This window comes from Zootoca vivipara, chromosome Z (assembly GCF_963506605.1).
Source record: "Zootoca vivipara chromosome Z, rZooViv1.1, whole genome shotgun sequence".
Lineage (NCBI taxonomy): Eukaryota > Metazoa > Chordata > Lepidosauria > Squamata > Lacertidae > Zootoca > Zootoca vivipara.
The window spans coordinates 47,208,518-47,232,737 of NC_083294.1; the positions used below are offsets into that span (position 1 = coordinate 47,208,518).

Below are 24,220 nucleotides of genomic sequence, written 5' to 3' on the forward strand. Positions count from 1 at the left end.
GGTCACAACCTCAGGTGCTTTTAATTCTGTTGGGAGCCACCCAGAGTGGCTGGGGAAACCCAGCCAGATCGGTGGGGTATAAATAACAATATTTATTATTATTATTATCTATATATATAAAGTCCATGTTGTCCCTGCGTCCAGTTGTCCCGTGTGTCCCTGGGTCACTGCGCATGTGCCCCAGGGATACAGGGATTGGACAGCAGAGACTGCGCACGCGCACTCTCCCCCCACTCTGCCTCCTCCAACCGCCGCTCCCGCCGGACACCGCCTCACTGCAGGGCACGTCAGGGAAGCGAGGGTGGAGGCCGGCGAAGGCCTCCTCACAACCCTCCGGCGGTTGGAGGAGGCGGGGGGGGAGAGTGCGCGCGTCCTTCCTGTCGGCGGCTGGGGGAGAGGAAGGAAGGAGGAGAAAGCAGCGCTTTCTCCTCCTCCGTTCCTGTCCCCCTGCCGCCGACAGCAAGGACGGGTCCCAGGGTTCGGAGAAGCGCTGCGCAAGCGCTTCTCCGAACCCTGGGATGTCTGCTTCCCTGTCCCCCTGCCGTCGACAGCAAGGACGGGTCCCAGGGTTCGGAGAAGCGCTGCGCAAGCGCTTCTCCGAACCTTGGGATGTCTGCTTCCTGTCGGCGGCTGCGGGAGAGGAACGGAGAAGGAGAAAGCAGCGCTTTCTCCTCCTCCGTTCCTGTCCCCCTGCCGTCGACAGCAAGGACAGGTCCCAGGGTTTGGAGAAGCGCTGCGCAAGCGCTTCTCTGAACCCTGGGATGTCTGCTTCCTGTCGGCGGCTGCGGGAGAGGAACGGAGGAGGAGAAAGCAGCGCTTTCTCCTCCTCCGTTCCTGTCCCCCTGCCACCGACAGCAAGGACAGGTCCCAGGGTTCGGAGAAGCGCTGCGCAAGCGCTTCTCCGAACCCCAGGATTCTAGCGCCCGTTATTGAACGGGCTGAAAACCACTAGTTATTAAATATTTTCAATAAATATATCCATCTTTCCATGGTTATTTAAATAGCATTGGTTCCTTTCAGTTCAGACTTTTGGCTCAGTCCTGTATTATCTGGCTGCTTGGCTAAGATCACCCACTAGGGGGCAGCACTAACAACCTGGCACAGAGAGACACTATGCTGGAGAGAGTTTGGGGTCCAGTTTGCTGCTCCCAGAGCAGAGGCGCCCACTCCTGACACCCGGATGCATAATTCATGGTGCTGTAAGCCATAACAGACACTCACCGACTTTGGCAAAGGCCTCCCTGAGTTCCTCTAGCTCATCTTTGGATATCTGTGTAATGCTGGCCATTTTCATGCATTAAAACAGGCACCTGCAGGGGAAAGGGAGAGGGGAGGTGGAAGAGAAGCAGGAATACTGAATAAATCAGGAGCACCAGTCCAGTTTTGAAATCCCTCCTTTCCCAACAGATTGCAACAGAAAGTGGGCTGCTGTGTCTGGTATTCCTACAGTGGGATTTCTCCAGTCATGAGAGAGCAGTGTGCTAGCTAAGCCATTAATGTTGTCAATATCTAACCATCCCCCTGTTTACTTTTGAGAACAGGGCACACTGTGGCTGCCTGTTAAGCCAAAGAATTCGCTCCCGTCAGAAGAAGCGCCAAAGGCCATCAACTTGGATGGCTCCAAAAGACTTATAGACAAATTCTCCTGCTCTGTAAGGCAGGACTCGAACCAATGGCTTCAAGTTACAAGAAAGGAGATTCCAGCCAAACATCAGGAAGAACTTTCTGACAGTAAGAGCTGTTAAGACCATGGAAGACACTCCCTCTCCTTCTTTGGAGGTTTTTTAAAGCAGAGGTTGGATGGCCACTTGTCATTGATGCTTTAGCTAAGATTCCTGCATTGCAGGGGGTTGGGCTAGAACTCTACAGTTCTGTGATTCTATAATTCTATGAGTATCTCAACAAGGCTAGTAAGAGAGAAAGTGTAAATCAAACACAACAGAAGAAGAAAGAGAACATGGAGAGGTGGAAAAATAAAAAGGCAAGATTATTATAGATTCTGATAAAGGACACTGAAGATATTGCTTCTGTTCCCAATAATTAAATTTTACTCAACAAAGTGTTTAGATTTATGGTCTCTTGTTCTTATTGCAAAATAAAAAGGATTCTCAATTAACATGCTATCCTGTTATCTGCCTTAATTAAACCCTGCCATGTTTTCTGTCTACAACCACTCCCCACAACATGGCATTCTCCAGACATTTTGGACTACAATTCCCACCATCCTGAAACATCTGGAGGGGAACAGGTTGGGGAAGGCTGATGTATATATCCCATCCCAGATTCTTATTATCCAAGTCAATCAACAAGCAGAGCTGAAATCTCCTATTTGGCTTGGAGATCTCACCAGCTCAAGGGTTTTGCAAAGGAACGACGCTGTACCCTGAATAGTATCAAGGAGGAAGCTCTTTAGGTACCTCCATTAATACTGCCAGCCAGGATGCTTCCATGTGTGATTTATTCACAGTCTGGTTTGGGGGAGAGTGTTTCCTCAAGGCTCACATAGAACCAAAGTTTTGGCTTATTATCACTGACTGCATGCCGGGCAGCTTCTTCTCTACTCTTAACTGGTTTAGGTGTCATGGCTTCTGTTCACCCAGGGATGGAAATGTTTAAAACAAAACTTGCAAATCAATGGTTCCCAAACTTTTTCACGCCACCACATCCTTGGTTCCATAAACTCCTCTCCAAGTGCTCACTGCCCTATCTAATAAAAAGCATTATTCAAAACAGCGTTTTCCACAACCCACTAAGGCCGTAATAATAACACTGTAAAATTCCAAGTGGTGGCAATTAACTGTGCAGTGCTCCAAAACACAATTCAAACTACTAGTTATCACTGCTCCATTGTGCACACCTGTGTATGTCCCTTTGCTTTCCACTGTGGAATTCTGGGACACTCAATGCAGCTGAATGTTGGAAGATTCAGGACCCACAAAAGAAAGTCCTTCACACAGCACATAGTTAAACTGGAACTCACTCCAGGACGCGGCATAATTAAAATGTCATGACCAGCCAATGGTAATGAAGCAACATCCACTATTTGCCCTCAGGAACAAGCAAGACCTTTTAGAGAGATTTTGTGGTGCCTGGTCAGCTTTGTAAGAGAAGTGCCATTCATAGACTATTTTATATTACCTTGCATGAATATAAACCTTATGTTGTGAGAATATAGGAAGGCAGTATAAATGCTGGGGTTATAATTCTTTGCTTATGGTGCAGAACAAGTTACCGCTTTACACAGTGTGCATATTCTTGGAAATGTAACAAATAAGTAAGTAAATTGGGGTGAGGAACCCTCTTCAGCCAAAGGGCTGCATTTCCTTTGGGGCAACTTCCCAAAGGTCACAGGACAATGGTGGGAGGGGCTAGAGGAAAAAATTGGGAAATTTTACCTATGCACAGGAGGGTACTTTCTACACATCCAGGTGAGCAAGAGGCATGATCAGAGTTCAAGGCCATATTTCCAACCAGGCAAAAGCGCTCAAGGAGAGTACATAGCAAAGGGCAATGAAAGGCTGTTGCCTGGGGAAGAATCCCAAGGGCCAAAGAGAGGGGCACATTTGTGCCCTGGCCCTGAGGCTCCCCACTCCTGAATTTAATAAATAAAAAGGGTTGTGTGTTTTCAGGTGAATATGGGCTGCCGGGTACCACTCAGGAGAGGAAATCAAAGCAGAGTGTTTTGTTGTGTGGCTAAAGGTGGCCACCTGCCAGGATTCTTTGTTTGAACTGGCACCAATGAACATTCCCCCTGCCTCTGTTTGCAGAGCAACTCAATAGGCCCCACTTGCTATTCCAAGCTAGAGGCTTCAGCATGTGCTCCCAGGCGATGGAGATGTCTGGAGGCCCTGTTTGTCTGGGGTTGCAAACATTTGCTGAGGTTTGGTGCTTTGTTGTTGTTGTTTTTATTCTGTGTGCTTAAGAATCCATTTTCACAAGGGTTGTGGGGGAGAAGGCAAAAAACAAGAAAAGGTTAAATAAACATGGCACGTTCAGTGCCCCTTTCCAGCCCAATAATTATATATGCCATGCCCTGTGCCATACATGTCACCAGGTGTGGCAGAGGCGGTTGCCTGCCACCGCCAATCTGCTGATCAGCAATGCCTTCAAACCCCCAAGAAAAACACTCTGTGAGCTTGAAAGTAGCTTCTTAAGACCCAAAATACTGGCTAATTGTGGGATCTGGAGAAGCAGCATTTTGAGCAGCACTTTACAAAAACACCCCGCACCATGTCGTCATTGTGACACTGGGTTACTGGCAGGTGGGTGGCTCCAACCACCTGCCAGACTTGGCCCACAAGTGGTGGGGGGTGGGAATGTCCTGGTCCACTGGTCAGATGCAGCTTCCCCACCTCTGATATTTGGGGTGACCTTTCTTTACTTCCTGCCCAGAGTCTGGCTGCTGCCATTGAGCACCAGGAAACAATTCTCTACTCCATCCAGCCCCAGATCACTGCAGCAGGTGACCAGGATAGGTAGAACATGGGGGGCATGGCATGAAGCTTGGCTCATGTGCTTCAGGGATCCTTCACTGTGAGGCACCGTGGCCAGAATGCAGACTGTGATCTCCCCTGCTCTCAGTTTGTGCCAAACACATGGCATGGATGAACCAGTGATAGGGACACCTGCCTTGGTGCTGAGGTGGTGGAAGCAGCCTTGAATTTATTAACCTTCTGACCCAGGGCTTGCCCATCTTTTATGGCCAGGTGGCACATCTGCAAATCAAAAAAACTCTGAAGGGCACAAAAACACAGGACCCAACCTACACCTTTTAGGCTTAATTTCAGTGCAGGAGGGCCCCCTGTGGGTGCTAGGCAAGGTCTCTGTTGGTGCAGGTGCACCTCTGGGTACCATGCTAGCAATCCTCATTCCAGCCCTTACTGTCCCTATATATATACACTTTAAAGCCTGACGCTCAGTTTAGGATCTGTCAAGAAAGGAGTGGAACAAAACATTCCCTCTTCCCCGTTTGCTTAACAAAAGCTTTTATTCTGCTAAGCTTTGCAGTTTTCACCTTTTGCAATCAGGACACACTGAGCTCTGCACAGGGAACACACAGAGGTCAGCTGAATAGAGCAAGACCAGCCTGCTTGCCCGTCCATCACTGTAATTCCATAAAATCAAAGGGGAGGGAGCATAAGGCTACTAGTGACCACTAGCCACAATGGCTGTGTTCCCCTCCTGCTGCTGAAGGCAGTTTGCCTCTGAGTTCCAGCTGCTCAGAAACAGGAGTTGGGGAGGGGGCTGGTGCACTGGGGTCCTGCTTCTCACAGACACCTGGGTGGCCACTGTCAGAAAAGGGTGCCAGACTGGGTAGACTCTTCTTAAGTTCTCACCTCCCACCAAGCAGGCAATGGGCTTCCAGAATGATCTTGGGCAGGGTTTCCCAAACTTGGGTCTTTGTTGGACTACAACTCCCATCACCCCTAGCTAGCAGGTTCAGTGGTCAGGGATGTTGTGAACTGTAGTCCAAAAACAAGAAGTTTGGAAAGCACTGGTCTACCCTGACTGGCAGCAGATCTACAAGCTTTCAGGCAAGGTTCTCTTCCAGCCCTACCTGGAGATGCCATTGGAGACTGAACGCGGGGCCTTCTGCATGCAAGCCAGACCCTCTGCCACTGAGCTGCAGCCCTTCCCCAGCTTCAGTTTATGAGGTTTATGAGGAAAGGCATTTGGGGCTTTTTACTTAAGAAAAAAGGCAAGTTTAAGAGGGGACGTGATAGCAGCGCATAAAAATTACACATGGAATGGAGATAGTGGATAGAGTTGTTCTCCCTCTCCCATACACTAGGATTTGTTGACATCCAAGGAAGCTGCATGTTTGAAGGTTCAGGACAGATGTGAAAAAGGTACTTTTTCATGCTGTTCAAAGTTAGACTGTGGAACTCACACCCACAAGAGGCTGCTATGGCCTTGGATAGCTCTAAAAGAGGATAAAGTTCTAAATGGCTAATAACCCTGACATATACGTTTCACCTTTATGCTTCTGAATACCAGTTGCTGGGAATCGCAAGTGAGGAGAGCACTGTGGCGCTCATGTCCTTCTTGTGAGAGTCCAGAGGCAGCTGGTTGCCCACTGTGAGAACAGAGTGCTGGACAAGGCGGGCCATTGGCCTGATCCAGCAGTTTCTTCTTCAGCTCCTTTCCCCTCCAATGATGACTAGAAAAGACAGCTGCTTCTGTGCAATCACACACACAAAAGTTGTCTCAGTTCTTCCAGCTCAAGCCAAAACCCAGTCAGAAAGGGATTTTCCCCATGCATACAGGATCTTTGGGGATTTCCTGGCAGGAATGGAGAAGTGCCTCAAAATATACATATATATCAGGCATGTCCAACAGGTAGATTGTCATCTACCGGTAGATCACTGGACGTATGTGGTAGATCACCAATAGATCACTGGCTTCCCCCAAAGAAGCTCATCAACTTTGGCACCCCCCACAAAAAGCTCAACAACTCTCCCCATTACTCCTAAAAAACAGGGTTTTCCTGCTCCGTAAAACAATCTCAACAACTTTGACCTAAACCCCTAAAAAACAGGGCTTTCCTTCCAAAAAAAAGCTCAAGAACTTTGACCTGAACCCCGCAAAAGGGGGTAGATCACTGCCAGTTTTTAACTGTGTGAGTCTCTTGGGAGTTGACCACCCCTGATATATAGAACTAGCTGGCCTGGCCACGTGTTGCTGTGGCTCATCACTGTGACTGCCCCCACCCTGTTCCGACCCATGACCTATTCTTCCCCCTACTCCCCCCACCACCAGCTCATTCCTGTGATTGGTCCCACCCTGTCCTGACCCATGACCTATCCCGGCCCCTCGGGCCAGTCTGCAAAGCCAAGCCAAGATGCTGTGGAGAGGGAAGCTTTCCTAGGTGTAGTACCAGTGTAGCCGTCCCTAGAGGGCACTGTTTTGCAATCTCTCCTGTGCTCCCAGCATCCCCAGCTGTCTGAGTTTTGTGTTCCGGAACAGTGGGTTTTACCTGCTTTACCTGGCATAGGTGTGACATCTATCTACGCAACCTGTATATGGACACTCACATATTCACTTGAGACGCTGTGTCCAAATTTGAACGCAATCGGTCAAGTGGTTTCAGAGAAAAGTGGAGACTAACCCACATGCCCAATTTACATTCATATATATACTAGCTGGCCATGCCACGCGTTGCTGTGGCATTGTTTGTTAAATGGCGGGTCAGAGTCCCCCTTCAGATTCCCCAGACCATCAGAGTCCCCCCTGTGTTATGTTTAGATAGGGGGATACCTGTGTCTCCCCACACTCTGTAGCAACCCATCCCAGGGAAGGTCTTAGTTATCCCTGTCAGCTATTGACAGACCCCCCCCCATCCCAATCAGGGAAGGACTTACCTATCCGTGTCCCAGGGCCGTCTCTAGCAGGTCGGGTGCCCTGGTGCGGAGATCGCTCCGGCGCCCCCGCCCTCACAGTGCGTGGCACGGCTTCATCGCACAGCGCCCCCCCCCTGCCGGCCCCGCGCCACCAGGACTGCACCTAGAGCCGGGCCTGCCGTGTCCTCCATTTTGAACCCCAAAACCCACCCCAACCAGGGAAGGGTTTACCTATCCCTGACCCCTATTTGCGCCCCCCCCCCCACCGACTGAAGGTAATATGGAGGGGGTGGGGTTTGGGTTTGTTCAGGGTGGGAGGACGTCGTGGGAGGCAGCTGAATCACCGGGGGCACGATCCATGGGGTGGGGGGGTGTCTGGAGTTGCTCGGGGCCTAAAAGCGGCTTAGGCCTGAGGTGGTGGGTGGGGTAGGCCTGGGGCATCGGGATCAGAGGGGTGGTCCCCGGGAGACGTCGGGATCGGTGGGGGTGGAATCCGTGGGGTAGGGGGTCCGGAGTGGGTTTGTTCGGGGTGGGAGGAGGTAGTGGGAGGTGGCGGAATCCGGGGGGGCGCGATCCGTGGGGTGGGGGTGGGTGGAGTGGGCTTGGTCGGGGGGGGAGGGGGTTGCTGGTACGTGATCTTCTGGGCAGGCAAGGGTCCCTGGGGAGCAGCCTGGTCTTGGATGTGCGATCTCCGAGGCGGGCTTGGTTCCCTGAGGAGTGGCTTGATCTCCGAGCTGTTTGCTCTGTTGGAGGTGTGGTCTCCGGGGAGTGAGGGATTGTGGGAGTATGTTTGTCCGTTGTTCATTGAGTGTCCACTGGTGGGCGCAATGTTTTGGACCACAAATCCAGGTTTATACCTGTCTTAGGTATGTTAGCTAGTCAGTGTAAGTACATGATGACCTGCTCACATGTGAGTTTGAGGTGAGGTAAGGTTGTGGCCAAATTTCAGGACGATCGGGTAAGTGTTTGTGGGAGAAAAGTGGGGAATAACACACATGCACCTTCACCATTTTTATATAGATAGATAGACACATACACACACAGTGCTGTAGTGAAGGCAAATCACTACATATTAGTTGCAAGAGGAAAATAAAAAGGGAAGGAGAAAGAGTTTTCCATATTCTGCCACGCCTCACTCTCCAGCAGCTCTCTCTCTCACTCTCTCACTCTCTCACTCTCCAGCAGCTGAGAGCACCTGCCTACATGCAACAGACTAGCCATGCAACAACAACAAGACCTGCACACCAGCCAACCTTGGCTGGCTCTAATCTGGATGCATAAGAGTCCTGACCAAGTGTCTGCTGGTCTGGATGTATCAATTCACCTCGGGGACTGGCTGCTTTAAGTCCACACACCATTTAAACTGACCAATGGAAGTGAATGAGTCAATGGCTGAGGTTTTATTTCACCAGCTGCTAAAAACCTGAGGAACACGCCCACAGTTTAAACACAGGTTAAGCAGCACCCAGGGGGAGGGACTGGAGAAGGTGGGGTGAAACGGCAGGTGAGCAGAGCACAGGAAGACTTCAGCTGCAACTGGAACCGGCGTTCCCATTTGCTGGTGTGAAGAAATTGTTGTGAGCGAGCCTCACTGGCTGATGCAGCTCTCGTGTCTCAACAGGCCAACCACACAATGCTACTAGTGTGAGTTAGACAAGGGTCTGGTGCACCCTTGTTTGCACCCATGTTGGGAAATGAAAGCAACTTCTATCAGGAAAAGCAAGAGGGGGAAAACTGGAAAGGCAAAAACTGGAAAAGCACATGGTACAGTTAGAATGTCAAGACTAAGTTTGAAAAAAGGGCCCTGGTGGATTCAAGTCAATGGCCCATCTAGTCCAGTATCCTGTTCTCTCAGGGGCCAACCAGATGCCCCAATGGGCAAACGCCCACAAGCAGGATTGGCACACAAGAGCCCTCTCCTCACCTGTGTTTTCTGGCAACTGGTGTTCAGAAGCATGGCTGCCTCCAACAGTGAAGGCAGAGCATCAGTCCACATGCCTAATTCATAGCCCCATTTTCCATCAATTTGAACCCAGCCATATAGTTTCTGAGTTTCTCTAAACAGGGTTTGTTATGAGGATGCAGAATGTGAGGCGGGAGGAAGAAAAGCAGGCATTGCCATAGCCTCTTCCTCCTTCTTGGAGAACCACTGGGATAAATATACACATGGTTCGTCTTACCTATATATTGTCTTGCGTGGGGGGCGGTTGCCCTCTGAGCCAAGAACGCAGTAAAATCACAGCAGACACCAAGTGGAAACCACTGCTGTTGGCTTTTCAGGTCCTGTTGGGGGACAGAAAGAGGGGCAGGGTGGAGAGAAAGATGCATGCAATGGTTAGTAATGCCTCGTTGACTCTATTAAACAAGGAGAGAGTGAGGTCAGCTCCTGTTTCTGAAAGCAGAGAGCACTAATAAAACCACTTCTGCTGTTTTAATATGGAAGAAAAGAGACTCTGGAGGAGTCAACCCCCACCCCGCCACAGAGACCTGCTTAGAGGATGCAGCAATTGGGATGCAGGTTCAAGGGTCAGAGCAGAGCAGAATAGAGTTTTATGAGCCACAGAGCCCTTTTCTGAAGCCTGTTTGAGAGAGAAACTCAACTTCCACCTGGTAGAGGATTACTATGCAGGAAGCAGCAGCGAAGTCGATAGGCGAAAGCCCCTAGCACCCTGCATTCACCCATCACATGCAGACCACAGAGAGTATCATTGGTGCAGCAAAGCATAGGCTCCTCTCAGTTGCAAGCCCCACAAATCTTGAGTCACGGGGAAGCTCTTAGTTGAGGCAGGGGCTCTTCAATTGCATATGAGCACAGGAAAGTCCCCAAACATTTCTGGCTGTGATAGAATCATTTCAACTTCCCTTTCTGGTACTTTATTGGCTTATTTCTCAAAATTTACATATACATATACAAAATTTACATATACTTCTCAGTTGTAACTAAACCTCAATATGTTTTGTGAAAGTATATATATATCCATTAAGGAAACATTTTAAAACAACATTTTACAACATTCAAAAATAATTAAAAGCTAAAAACCATCTTAAAGCAAATGTCAGATTTCTGCATGCCTTGATGGGCTCACCTAAACAATTCTCAGAGTGGTTTAACAACCAATCGTTCTTCACAGGAAACTTTGGAAACTGTAGCTCTGGAAGAGGAATAGAAGTCTCCTAACAATTCTCAATACCCTTCACAAACTGGACTTCCCAGGATTCTCTGGGGGAAGCCATAATCATTTCAACTAGAGTGACAGGGTGTTGCTTTAAATGTTTGGTGGGAATGCAGCTGAATATTTCCTCTCGGGAAGCAAAAGTTAATGTGTGAAGGAGTCATCAGATGGGAAAGATCCTCTATTCATGGGGCTGGCTCCTACCACCCATCCCAAGAAGCTCAGAAAGAGGAGAGGAGGGTGTTTTCAGATTAAATATCTCCTCTCTTTTTTTTGCCATCCTCCCTCCAAAGCCTGAAGGATTAATTTACTTCCTTGTTTATCAAATTCCTTCAAATTCCTTCCGTGCCAGAGGCTCTGTTTGTTGCTGAAAGATAATTCTGAAGTTAACTGGCTAGTGTCCCTTAAAACTTATTTAAAGAGAGAAGAGATATTGCAGGACCAGACTGCAGGGGTGGGGACCAGATGAAAGGGTCCTTCATCCTTCTAACTTGGTGGTTCCCAAAGCAATGCCCCTGGGGGGGGGCAGGAAGGGGGATTACCTAGGGGAGTGCTAAGAGGCAAGTGGGCAGCCGAGGGGGGCTGGAGGTGTCAATGACTAGCAGACTTTGAAAAGCTGGTATCACTGGATCTGCTGAATTAATTAAATGAAATAGTTTTAATTGGATTCTGAATCAATGGGCAATTAATTGTTACTGTTTTGGCTTTTACTGTTTTCCTATCGCACTTAGCGGGTTGTGCAAACTGTTATTTTGAATACAGTGGTACCTCGACTTACGAACGACTCGACAACTGAATTTTTCAACTTACGAATGGGGCAAATGGCCGCACGCTTATGAATTTCTTGACATCCGAACGGAAACCGTGGCAGTTTTAGATAGGGTTTTTTCGACTTACGAATTTTTAGATGGGGTTGCTTCGACTTAGGAATTTTTCCGTTTCCAATGCATTCCTATGGGAAATCGCGTTTCCAATGGCGCTTTTCGGCTTACGAATTTTTTGACCTACGAAGGTGCCTTTGGAACAGATTAAATTTGTAAGTCGAGGCACCACTGTAATGCTTTTTACAAGGTAGGGTAGGGAGCACTGGGGATGAGTTTATGGAACAAAGTTCATAGGAAAAGGTTTGGGAACCACTGTGTTAACTGGTTGAGTTGCTATTTTAGGGGGCTCTTTGTGCACACCTGGTCCTGCAAGAGACACATATGCAGGTTTGGATTCCGCTTCTCCCTTCAGTTCCCTTCAGTTCAAAACATTTCCCAAGTGCTGCAGCACTATTACCCCCAGGTGGTACAATGGGTCAGTGTTAACGAGAAGATTTGTGGTTCAAGCCCTCCCAGGGATAGCTGTGGGAAGGATTACTGGACCGCAGGAAAATAGACTACAATATGGCCCTCTGGGTCCCTTCCAACTTGCAATTCTGTGATTCCCATCATTTTGGATGGTGATGGACAGGCACTCTGGAAGCTGTCAATGATCCATGTAGCTCAGTAGTGTCTCCAAGGATTCAGAGTTCTCCAAGGATTTAGAGAGGGGTCTCCTCCAGCCTCACCCAGAGATGCTGAGCATTGAACCTGGGACCTTCTGCATGCAAGAAATGTGCTCTGCAACTGAGCTATGGCCCTCTGCTCTTTTCCAGAGCTCAAGGGCATCTCTCCTTCTGCATTTTTTCATTCACACCCTCTGTTTTTTATTCCATCATCTTTGCACTTCCTTTTCCCTGTTCAACACTTCCATTCTCTGCTCTAGCCAAACTCCCTTAAATGAATAGACGCTTACATTCTCCTTGCTTTCTAACACTTGTTAGATTAGGGCAAACGAACAGCATGCAGACTCAGCAGCACAGTCAGAGCCATAGTCAATTAATTAAAATACTGCATTTTCTACAAATAGGTCTGTGCTCAAAGTGGTACACAAAAACTCAGGAGTGGTTCTCAGAGCCAGAGATCCCCCACCCCTGGGATAGCTCAGTGGGTAAAGCATGAAACTCTTAATCTCAGGACGTGGGTTTGAGCTCCACATTGGGCAAAAAGATTCCTGCACTGCAGGGAGTTGGGACTAGATGACCCTCGTGGTCCCTTCCAACTCTACAGTTCTAGGATTCCTTTGACCAGGAGTTGTTCTCTGGCTGGTCACTATGATAACATGATGCTGGACTAGATGGGCCTGTGGCCTGATTATACAGCACACTTCTTATGTTCTGCCCGAAACCCTGGAGAAGGCTCTTGCCCATCACCTAACAATGGAGGCTTTGAACTTTCTGCATGCAGAGTAAATGCTCCAACCGGCCAGCTGCAATTCCTCCCCAATACTTACCGTATATACTCGAGTATAAGCAGAGTTATTCAGCACAAAAAATGTACTGAAAAAGCCGCTCTTGGCTTATACTCGGGTGAGGCAGGTGGAGAAAAGCACAGGACTGGGGGTTCGGAGAAGCGCTGTGCTGTGCTTCTCCTCTCCCCCGTCCGATGTCTGCTCTATGCGAGGCGGCGCGAGGGGGGGGGGAGAAGTGGAGAGAAAGGGATCCAGCCCTCGGTGGGATTTACTTCAAAGTAGGCATGCATAAGATTGCCCTGGAAGACTGAAGTAGTTGAAAACTGTTCTCAAATAAATAATAATAATAATAATAATAATAATTTATTTATACCCCGCCCATCTGGCTGGGTTTCCCCAGCCACTCTGGGCGGCTTCCAACAGAAAAATGAAATAAAATAATCTATTTTATAAAAATAAACATTAAAAGCCTCCCTAAACAGGGCTGCCTTCAGATGTCTTCTAAAAATCTGGTAGCTGTTTTTCTCTTTGACATCTGATGGGAGGGCATTCCACAGGGCGGGCGCCACTACCAAGAAGGCCCTCTGCCTGGTTCCCTGCAACTTGGCTTCTCGCAACGAGGGAACCGCCAGAAGGCCCTCGGTACTGGACCTCAGTGTATGGGCAGAACGATGGGGGTGGAGACGCTCCTTCAGGTATACTGGACCGAGGCCATTTAGGGCTTTAAAGGTCAGCACCAACACTTTGAATTCTGCTCGGAAGCGTACTGGGAGCTAATGAAGATCTTTCAGGACCGGTGTTATGTGGTCTCAGCGGCCACTCCCAGTCACTAGTCTAGCTGCCGCATTCTGGATTAGTTGTAGTTTCCGGGTCACCTTCAGAGGTAGCCCCACATAGAGCGCATTGCAGTAGTCCAAGCGGGAGATAACTAGAGGATGCACCACTCTGGTGAGACAGTCTGCAGGCAGGTAGGGTCTCAGCCTGCATACCAGATGGAGCTGATAGACAGCTGCCCTGGACACAGAATTGACCTGCACATCCATGGACAGCTGTGAGTCCAGAATGACTCCCAGGCTGCGCACCTGGTCCTTCAGGGGCACAGTTACCCCATTCAGGACCAGGGAGTCCTCCACACCTGCCCGCTTCCTGTCCCCCACAAACAGTACTTCTGTCTTGTCAGGATTCAACCTCAATCTGTTAGCCGCCATCCATCCTCCAACCGCCTCCAGGCACTCACACAGGACCTTCACCGCCTTCACTGGTTCTGATTTGAAAGAGAGGTAGAGCTGGGTATCATCCGCATACTGATGAACACCCAGTCCAAACCCCCTGATGATCTCTCCCAGCAGCTTCATATAGATGTTTAAAAGCATAGGGGAGAGGATAGAGCCTGAGGCACCCCACAAGTGAGAGCCCAGGGGTTCGAACACTCATCCCCCACCTCCACTTTCTGAACACGGCCCAGGAGGAAGGAGTGGAACCACTGTATGACAGTGTCCCCAGCTCCCAACCCCTCTAGATGGTCCAGAAGGATGTTATGGTCGATGGTGTCAAAAGCCGCTGAGAGATCCAGCAGAACTAGGAAACAGCTCTCACCTTTGTCCCTAGCCAGCCGGAGATCATCAACCAGTGCGACCAAGGCAGTTTCAGTCGCATGATGAGGCCTGAATAAAATGATGGACTGCATATTCACATTACGTTATCCTCATATGTTCCTTCCAATGAGCTCAGGGTAGTGTACAAGACAATGTCTTGTCTCAACAATCCCATGAAATACGTTGTGCTGAGATGGAGTGAACTGCCATGGTCACTCAATGAATTTCATGGCCAAGTGTCTCCTCTGCCCAAGTTAAAAAAACTACCTTCTACACAGGCTCATGCTTATTTATTTCATAAAGTTTATACAGTATGCTGCTTGATTATAGGAAACCCCACATACTTGGGGTGCAATTTATGATAGGACATTGCTTTCATTCCTCTTTGTGTATTGTCATTCAACATTTAAATTGGCTCCCACCATACATGAATATAGTATCATTAGCCCATTTTTAGTTACATGAGCCTATTTCTCTTTTTATTTAAGTAATTTAAATGTAAGATTTTGTTTGCATTGTACTTTTAAATGTGCAAGCTGAAATTCACCCTAGCCCACTAGGCACAAATATAACCTGGAACACTGCTCGTCTGCATTCACAAGGTAGCACACAGCTAAAATTGAATGCCAAATTCTAGACATCTTGTAAACAGCCCAGATGATTCACAATATTTAGTGTTTAGGGACCAGATTCTTCTTTTACCTATCAGCAAGCTCACAATGACATTCCATCATGAGGTGGTCTAGCAGCAACAAACCAAAGGGAAGGGAGGTACCTATCTATACTAGTGGCATTTCAATGTATTTTTCTCTGTTACAAAAAACAAATTGGCTATCCAATTTCTGCAGTCAACATGAACCAGATGCTATACAGAACCATCCAATTTAACGGTATCGAGTCCATTTCTTTGGCTCAGTTCATTAATGATTAGGACAATTCAATGACAGATGTGGCACATTCTTGTGGCTTGGCTTGCTGTTGGTCACCCAACACAAATAATCAGGACCACCTTGGCCAGCGTGGAGTTCCAGCCTAGGCAAAAGCCTAGAGAGTGAGAAAGCTCCATAATCATGGAATGTATTTACAACAATACAGGAAATTGTGTAAATTGAACCATAAAACAAACCTTAAAACATAAAATGATACTCCATGTTGTCTAGGATAGAGTTCCCCTGCTTCTCTTAGTAAGAACCAAAACATTTAATTCTAGTGAGTCTTCTCATGATCTTAGTAGCACCTGTGCTGTATTGCCATTTTCCTGTCCTGTTGATGACAAAGATATTGTGCAGCATTTCCCACCCTCGGCTTATACTCGAGTCAATAAGTTTTCCCAGTTTTTTTGAGGTAAAATTAGGTGCCTCGGCTTATATTCGGGTCGGCTTATACTTGAGTATATATGGTATATTAGAACAGACTAGAAAACATACCAGATCCTGCTGCCTTAGCATAGGAACCTCCATCATGGGCTACTTTACTCTGAGTTGCCTAGAAGTTTAGCTGCTGCTAACAAAACACCTTTCCAACAACCATTAAATCTGGTGCAGTCTGAGAAACTACAAAATCAGCATCCTAGCAGCTGTGGCATAACCTGCAACTATCTGATTTTTTAAAAGCCACACGATTATACAGACTCGGAACTTGTTTCCAAGCATGCTTACAGGGAACCCACCCAAAAGACTGCTGACAGGCCAATGTGGCCACAGTGTCTTGATGACAATGTTGCTATTTGTTTACTCAAGGGAGGCATTAATCACAAATTAGTTAAGTGTTGGCTTTTGCTTTCTGAATGCAATCAGATGCCATGACAAGGGAGTAAACCACGAGGCCAGGGAGAAGCCAGGGAACGCCCAGCTGGCAGGGCAATCTTGTGGGAGAAGCCAGCACAATTAGATCATGCTGACTAAGGCCAGACTTGCAGGCCTGCCTAGGAGACAAGGGAGCAGGGAAAAGGCAACAGCTGCCTGGTCTAGAGCATGATCCGCTTCACCTGATGAATGGGCTGCCACCAGTGTTTCAGCTACTGTCAAATGCCTGTGTGTGTCTGCCATTTGCAGGTCATAGTTAAGAGTCCTGGCACACTTTCATTTCCACAAGAACTAGCTACTAATGTTCACAGGCATGCTCCCAGTGGGTGGTGCCCTATGTGCATGCCCACATTTCACTTTGCTCCTTCACATGCTGTGGCCGACCCTCTTAAAGCCACTTCTGTTCACATCCTGCGGCAGCTACGTGGAGACATTTTCATCCAGTGGGCCAAAGGCAGAACCAGGTGGAGCAACAACTGTAAGACTACCTGTATTTAATTATTGCATTTCTATCCCACTTCCCCCATCCACCCCAGGAGAGCATGGTGGCCTATGTGGTTCTCCTCCTCCTTGTTCAATCTCCACAACAATCCTATGTGGCAGGCTAGGCTGGGAGGCAGTGACTGGCCAAAGATCACCCAATGAGCTTCAAGGCCGAGTGAGGATTTGAACCCTGGTCTTCCAGATTCCAGACACTCTAGCCCAGGAGTCAACAAGGTTTATCTAGCCTGGGCCGGATTGGTCCCATGAAGATCCCTCCATGGGCCAGATTGCGTACACACATGAGCTTGCACGCCTGTGATTTTCCGAGTCTGCGCAGATGTGATTTTCGGTGCTGCAGAAGTGAGTTGCTGCACCGGTTTAGCGCAGCAATTGGGCGGGCAGCTCAGTGGTGGCTTGCCCTTCACCTAACAGGGCGGGCAGCTCAGTGGTGGCTTGCCCTTCACCTAACAATGGATTCCCACATGCACAATGAGATTTCCCCCCTCTATGCTCAAACATGCACCCTGTACTCTCCCCAAATATGATCTAGAAGGTTGGGGAAAACCCCAGAACAGTTTGTGGGGGGAGGGAAGAGAGGCAAGCAGGATGAATCGTAGAGTTGGAAGGGACCCTGAGGATTATTTAGTCCAACCCCCTGCAAACGAGGATGAAGCCTGCAACCTTGGCATCATTAGTACCACACTCTACCAACTGTGCTATCTATACCATGGGGGCAAGTCCCACTGCACATGAAGAAATCCTTATGCTGATGGGATGCTTAATTAGCACTGAACTGGATGCAAGTCTTCGTTGACAGCAACTCTCAAAGATCTCAGGAAGTTTTCATTTCCTTCTGCATGCCAAGTATGTGCTGTGACCTCTTCCTACACTTCAGTCTGGATGCTCACTAGGCAGCTATAGGTGTTCTGTCTGAGATCTTATCTCTCCACTTCTGATACACACATCTGTAATATGGGGATATTAATGGTCAACAACTTTCTCATGAAGACTATTGAGAAGCACTTTGAACAGATAAGGCCCTATAGAAATATCAGAGTTCTACAAATTTTGGTTGATAACCAATATCCTGCCCTCACCCTTAAACACATGTAAGTCCCAATCAGTTTTGGTCCCACGAAATCATGCTTGCTGCCATCCTATGAACATGGGGGCAAGCCCCATTGAGCTTTGCAGGATCGGCATATGACTAGATATGCACAGGAAGGGGGGCTGGTCCCTGACACCAGGTTATGTCTCCCAGTGAGCACCTGTGCCCCCCTTCCCCACACCCCAAGTTTGGAGGTGTAGATGGAATCTAGGAGTCCCCCACAGTTCCACTTCCCTCTGGAGGTCCTTCAAAGCCCAGTGCAAGTGCAGGAAGGGTGACTGCCACTCCATACTTAAAAACAATGGAGCTGCCTCCTGCAAGAGCCACCATCAAGGGTGGTATGTCTCTGAATAGCCGTTGCTGGGATACAGCATTTGAAATTCAGCAAGTGAATTTTGCACCTAGCTAGTAGCCACTTGCAACCAAGTGAGGATGCCTGGACGCCAGGATTGGCACCTGACGTCTCTACCATTTGGAGGTAAATGCCTGGGGATCCTAGGATCTTGACTGTTTTCACACACTAGCAAGACATTCTGTAGAATTCTATCTGTTATATTTTAGCTGCACATTCAGAATGAATTTCAGAACTGAAAAGTCCTATTGAAAAATACGACTTTTGAGCCATCTGGCCCCAAAATGGCAACTAGGCATTCTGTTTGGGCTTAAGGAGCCATCCTGGTTTAAGGAGTCATTTGGCGCCTGGCTTATATATATATCTGAATTTCTAACACTGGCTGGGAATCATGAGTTGCACTCGGATCCTGCTTGGGTGCTTCCAATTAGGGCAGGGGTCCCCAAACTACGGCCCGGGGGCCGGATATGGCCCAATCGCCTTCTCAGACCGGCCCACGGATGGTCCGGGAATTAGCATGTTTTTACATGAGTAGAATGTGTCCTTTTCTTTGAAATGCATCTCTGGGTTATTTGTGGGGCCTGCCTGGTGTTTTTATATGAGTAGAATGTGTCCTTTTATTTTAAATGCCTCTCTGGGTTATTTGTGGGGCATAGGAATTCGTTCATATTTTTTTTCAAAATATAGTCCGGCCCCCCACAAGGTCTGAGGGACACTGGACCGGCCCCCTGCTGAAAAAGCTTGCTGACCCCTGAATTAGGGCATGGTCTTGACCACTGTCAGAACACAGTGCTGGACTAGATGAGTCATTGGTCATTGTTGTTAAAAACAATTTAAAACATTCAAAAATGATTAAAATCAATGCTAAGGTAAAAACCAGATTAAAATGCACATCAAATTCCTACATGTCTGGATAGGCTTGGTAAGACAAACGTATTTTCACTGAAAAAAGCACAGCGAGGGTGTTTGCCTGATGCTAACAGACAAGGAGTCCCAAAGAGTAAGTTCTGCCACACTAAAATATACATTTCTAAAAATGTGAAAGCTAATACCTTTCACATCTACCCAATATATCTTTTAAGAGACCTCTGGCCCTCCAGATGTTGCTTTATTAATACTACTACAGTGGTACTCGGGTTAAGAACTTAATTTGTTCTGGAGCTCCGTTCTTAACCTGAGGTACCACTTTAGCTAATTGGGGCCTCCCACTGCCGCTGCTTGATTTCTGTTCTTCTCCTGAAGCAAAGTTCTGAACCTGAGGTACTATTTCTGGGTTAGCGGCGTCTGTAACCAGAAGCATCTGTAACCCGAGGTACCACTGTACCATGATTTATACTTGTAGTACTAGTAGCCTACTATTCGTTGCTGTTGTTCCCTTATAGTAGCTTTGCTTTAGGATGATTTTGTTTCCTCTGTGTTTGGATGAGCCTTTTTCAGGGTGGGGTTTTATTTTTCTGTCCCGAAGCCCTTTCCACACATACTGTGGAAGTTATACAAACAAAAATTTGGAGAAAAGAAATCCAGTCACTTTCTGTTCCAAGTGACCTATACTCAGAAGAATCCAGGTTCAAAAAGGTTAAGCTCTCATATCATCTAACTGTTTAGCAGCAGCAAGCAGAGATTACAAAAAGAAAAAAGAAAAATAGAATAAAGGCCTCTTGGAGCTGGTTGAGCAGAGTACTTACTCAATCTCCTTAAAGGTATGAGGAGTGAAACCTTTCCACATTCCTCTACCTGAAAGCCAGCAGCTTTCAAACATCTTTCAACAGTTCTTTTACTGGGTCCACCACCTCCCAAGGAAAAGAAACAAATAATACTCAGCAAGGTCACCACAGCTCTGAAACAGTCAGGCAGAGGCTGCCCTTAGGCCACAAAGGTTGGGAACAAGATGGCACAAACACTGCAGATCATAAACAATACATTCTAACAGGAATGAAATAAATTTCAAACTGCCAGTGAAGGCATTCCTAGCAAGAAAAAAGAAACAAGCCTACACCAAGCCATTAGTGTTTCTGCAATCAAGGATCTAGTGCCACAGGCAGCATTTCCCAAGCTTGGGTCTCCAGCTGTTTTTGGACTACAGTTCACATCGTCCCTAACCACTGGTCCTGCTGGCTAGGGATGTTGGTAGTCAAAAAAACAGCTGGGGGGACCCAAGTTTGGGAAACACTAAACTAGAGCAAGGGGGAGGAAGCTTCTGTAGACTGGGGGCCATGAGCGTAGACAGGGGGGCAGCTGACCCCCCCCCCAGAAGCAAAAAATTAATGTACAGTATTTTACAGACCATAACCAGCACTTTCCCCTCAAAAAACTGAAGTGGAAAGGGCTTTGCTTTAGCGAGAGCACCTCGGTCTCCGCTTGCTGGTGGGGGGCGGGAACACAGCTGTTAACAAAAACACATCAAATAAATAAAGCAAAGTGGCTACCGGTACTTAAGCAGTTAAGACAATGGAGCAGATATCCCCTTTCAGGCAAGATTTATAGCTCACCACTTCACCCTATTGTTTTCAGCGGGAGTTGTTAATGAGCATTCAGGGATCGCATTAAGAGTTCTATTGGCGATTTAATGAGGGTGTAGAGGATTCAATTTGACTAAGGTGGCTCTGCAAGGCTAAAAGGAAGTGAATAAGAAAGGGGGGGCTGTAGCTTTGATAGACACAGTGATGTTTATAAAAAGCAGTGGTGTCCCAGCCTGCCCCTCCTCCTGCATCTGTATACTGTGTAAATCAAGCAGAGAGAAAGCTGCTTACAAGGCTCCTTCCTCTTGCTGCAGAGTTCCAGCATCACAGCATCACCCAGAGGCACCCACAAATATGAGTTATCCCTCTCTCTATTTCTTCCTTCCCTCCCTCTTCCATCCTTAATAAAATACAGGGGGCAGATAAGCCCCACATAGAATGCCCATCAACATGGGGGGATGACTCTTTCAAATACGGTATTTACCAGTAATTGGGGGGGGGGGGCACCTAGGCCTCTAGGAGTTGGCTGCTATGCCTAGGAGTAGGACAATTCAAGAAAGCAGAATGATGCATATGCTTTGGTAATATATCAATAGAATCATAGAATTGTAGTCTGGAGGGACCACAAAAGTCATCTAGTCCAACCCCCTGCAATGCAGGAATTTTTTCCTAAAGTGGGGCTTGAACCCACGACATGGTTGAAATATTATGCTGATATGCAGCAATGCCTCGGAGCCTTGCCTCGCCCGCCCTGCCACCCCCTCTCGCCTGCCCGACCCTCCCGTCCTCTCCAGCCAAGCAGGGTAGCCACCAACGCTGCCAGCCCCAGAAGCACAAGGTGGCCGCTGCCGCTGCTACCACGATGTCGCCGGACCCGCTGGCCCTGGAGCCCCGCCCACATTCCCACTTCGTGGACCCGCCCCTGAACGACCATGGCTCCCCCCCCCCCCAGTTTTGATACTGGCTATGCCCCTGCTGGGGGCCTCATTTCATCTAGGGCAAAAGTGAGCCAAGTGATGGATTCCAGGCACCCAAAAGAAAAACCCTGCACACACACACACACACACACACACACACACACACACACACACACACACTCCACACACCTCTCTCCACTCAGGCGAGCAAAAGTGGCTATCAAGGATCATTTATGCACCCCAGCCAGGCAAAAAACCCAACATCTTGAGGAAGCCCCAGAGCAGCACGTGTGAGGGGAGTGGCTTGAGGAGGCCAGCCCAAAATGACATTTGGCTCCCAGGCCTCAGGTTCCCTACCCCTGCCACCCATAGATCAGCTGTTTTGGACTACAACTCCCATGAGCTATGCTGGTTGATAGAAGCTGTAGTCCCAAAAAACAGCACCAGGTTGTGGAAAGATGGAATAAATGCTCAAACGCAAGCAGTCTTCGAAGAGAGAGGCAGGCAGGCAGGCATGCAAGCAGTGGGGCTGGGGCTTTCTGGGCCATTAAAATTTGGTAAAGGTTAAGGGGCCCCTGACCATCAAGTCCAGTCGTGTCCAACTCTGGGGTTGCGGCGCTCATCTCGCTCTATAGGCCGAGGGAGTCAGCGTTTGTCCACAGACAGCTTCCAGGTCATGTGGCCAGCATGACAAAGCTGCTTCTGGCAAACCAGAGCAGCGCACGGAAACGCCGTTTACCTTCCTGCCGGAGCGGTCCCTATTTATCTACTTGCACGTTGATGTGCTTTCGAACTGCTAGGTGGGCAGGAGCTGGGACCGAGCAACAGGAGCTCACCCCGTCGCAGGGATTCGAACCGCCGACCTTCTGATCAGCAAGCCCTAGACTCTGTGGTTTAACCCACAGCGCCACCTGGGTCGTCTAAAATTTGGTAGAACTCCTAAAACTAATTAGCATTATATATATATATATATATATATATATATATATATATATATATATATATATATATATATATTCCTATTTTCCTGTTGTTATTCTGTCTCTCACAGCCACAATAAACCTACCATTAAAATTATGGACTTGTCATTTCTTCATCAGAGGGCAAACGGGCAAATTTAGCAGGGGATCAAATACTTTTTCCCCCCACTGTATGTTCTGAAGCAAGCAAGCAAAGATGTTTATTTGGCTGTACGCCCATCATAAAACACAACACAACAAAACAAATAAAATAAAATAAAAACTGCAGACTCGTACGAACCACAGATAATATAACACAATTCACAGCTCACAAGGACAAATATTAACAATTCAAAAAACATATCTTGAAGGTTTATGTTCTGAAATGGTTTGGAACTAGAGCCATGAGCCGGGCCCCTCCCTGGCCAAACCTAACATTATCTGAACTGAGCTGGAATTCAGGCCTCACAAGCTATTCTGAAATCTTCTTTTGTCTTCAGAGGGAGGGAGTGAAATGGAAATTGAGATTTCATTATCCCACATCATTATTATTATTATTATTATCATTATTATTAAGCTGATATCACTGCCAAGATGTTTGTGTGTTGTTGTTTGAAGAAAACGACAACACAAGTAACAGTTAACCTATTTTGTTAAAACATTTTCTAATATTGTTTTAGTGAACCTTGTTAATAATATGACAAAGAAATGACTTACAAGGTTTATACTTGACTTACAAGAATGACTTACAAGGTTTAGAGTAGGGGGTGTCCTTCTCACTTTACCCTGCCTTGCAAAACAGATTAAGTGGGAGGCAGTGAAATACTATACCCATTTTGGCTACCCCCCCCCCAATCAAGCTGGCTTGGAGAGAGAATCTTTTTTTCAGGTTATCTTACAATATAGGTAAGGAGTTGTCCAACTTTTTGTACCAGTGGGCACATTTTGAATTCTGAGAGAACACAGGGGGCACCAGTCCCAAAAGAACTGTTGTGTGGGAGCATAGGACAAAGTGGCCGCTGTGGGGAGTGCAGCAAAACACAAAATTAGAGGGGGGGGAATCCTTCCAGTAGCACCTTAGAGACCAACTAAGTTTGTCATAGGTATGAGCTTTCGTGTGCATGCACACTTCTTCAGATACACTAAGTGTGCATGCACACGAAAGCTCATACCTATGACAAACTTAGTTGGTCTCTAAAGTGCTACTGGAAGGATTTTTTTATTTTTGTTTTGACTGCATCAGAGCAACACGGCTACCTACCTGTAACAAAATTAGAGAGACAGTCACCTCCACAAAGCTTACCATGGGAAGTCATAGAATCAATAGAATTGTAGAGTTGGAAGAGACCCCAAGGGTTATCCAGTGCAACCCCCGGCAATGCAAGAATCTCTGCTCAAGCATCCATGAGAGATGGGTGCCCAACCTCTGCTTAGAAACCTACAAGGAAGGAGAGCCCACAACCTCCCAAGGGAGACCGTTCCATTATGTCCTACTGGTCCCGATTGTAGAGATCACAAGGTATTGATTTCACACAGAGAGAGAGAGAGGTGCTACTTCTGTCTGATAGCAACAGGGCGCATTCCTCAGAACCATTAAAATATACGTGGCTACACCACACCCTCATTTCTCAGAAATCACTCAGGAAGTACCTGCGTATTTTGTCTCATAACATTCTATGAGAGCTAGAGACTTGCTTTTTCTTTAAAGAAAAGAAAAGAAAGAAAGCTCAGAGTCTGCGGCACATGCCTAGAGGC

At 47.6% G+C, this 24,220-nt stretch overlaps 1 protein-coding gene across 4 annotated transcripts in view; it reads right to left on the reverse strand.

The window, feature by feature from the left end:
* PLS3 (plastin 3) overlaps nucleotides 1-24,220 on the reverse strand; it is a 73,026-nt gene that overhangs the window by 20,339 nt on the left and 28,467 nt on the right. For all 4 annotated transcript variants that reach the window (XM_035112551.2, XM_060270329.1, XM_035112553.2 and 1 more), the window contains 2 exons: nucleotides 9,521-9,623; nucleotides 1,222-1,310 (listed from right to left, as the gene is read on the reverse strand). In XM_035112551.2, the coding sequence (XP_034968442.1) occupies nucleotides 1,222-1,294 (73 nt within the window). In that variant the 5' untranslated portion in view covers nucleotides 1,295-1,310; nucleotides 9,521-9,623. The remainder of the gene's footprint in view (nucleotides 1-1,221; nucleotides 1,311-9,520; nucleotides 9,624-24,220) is intronic.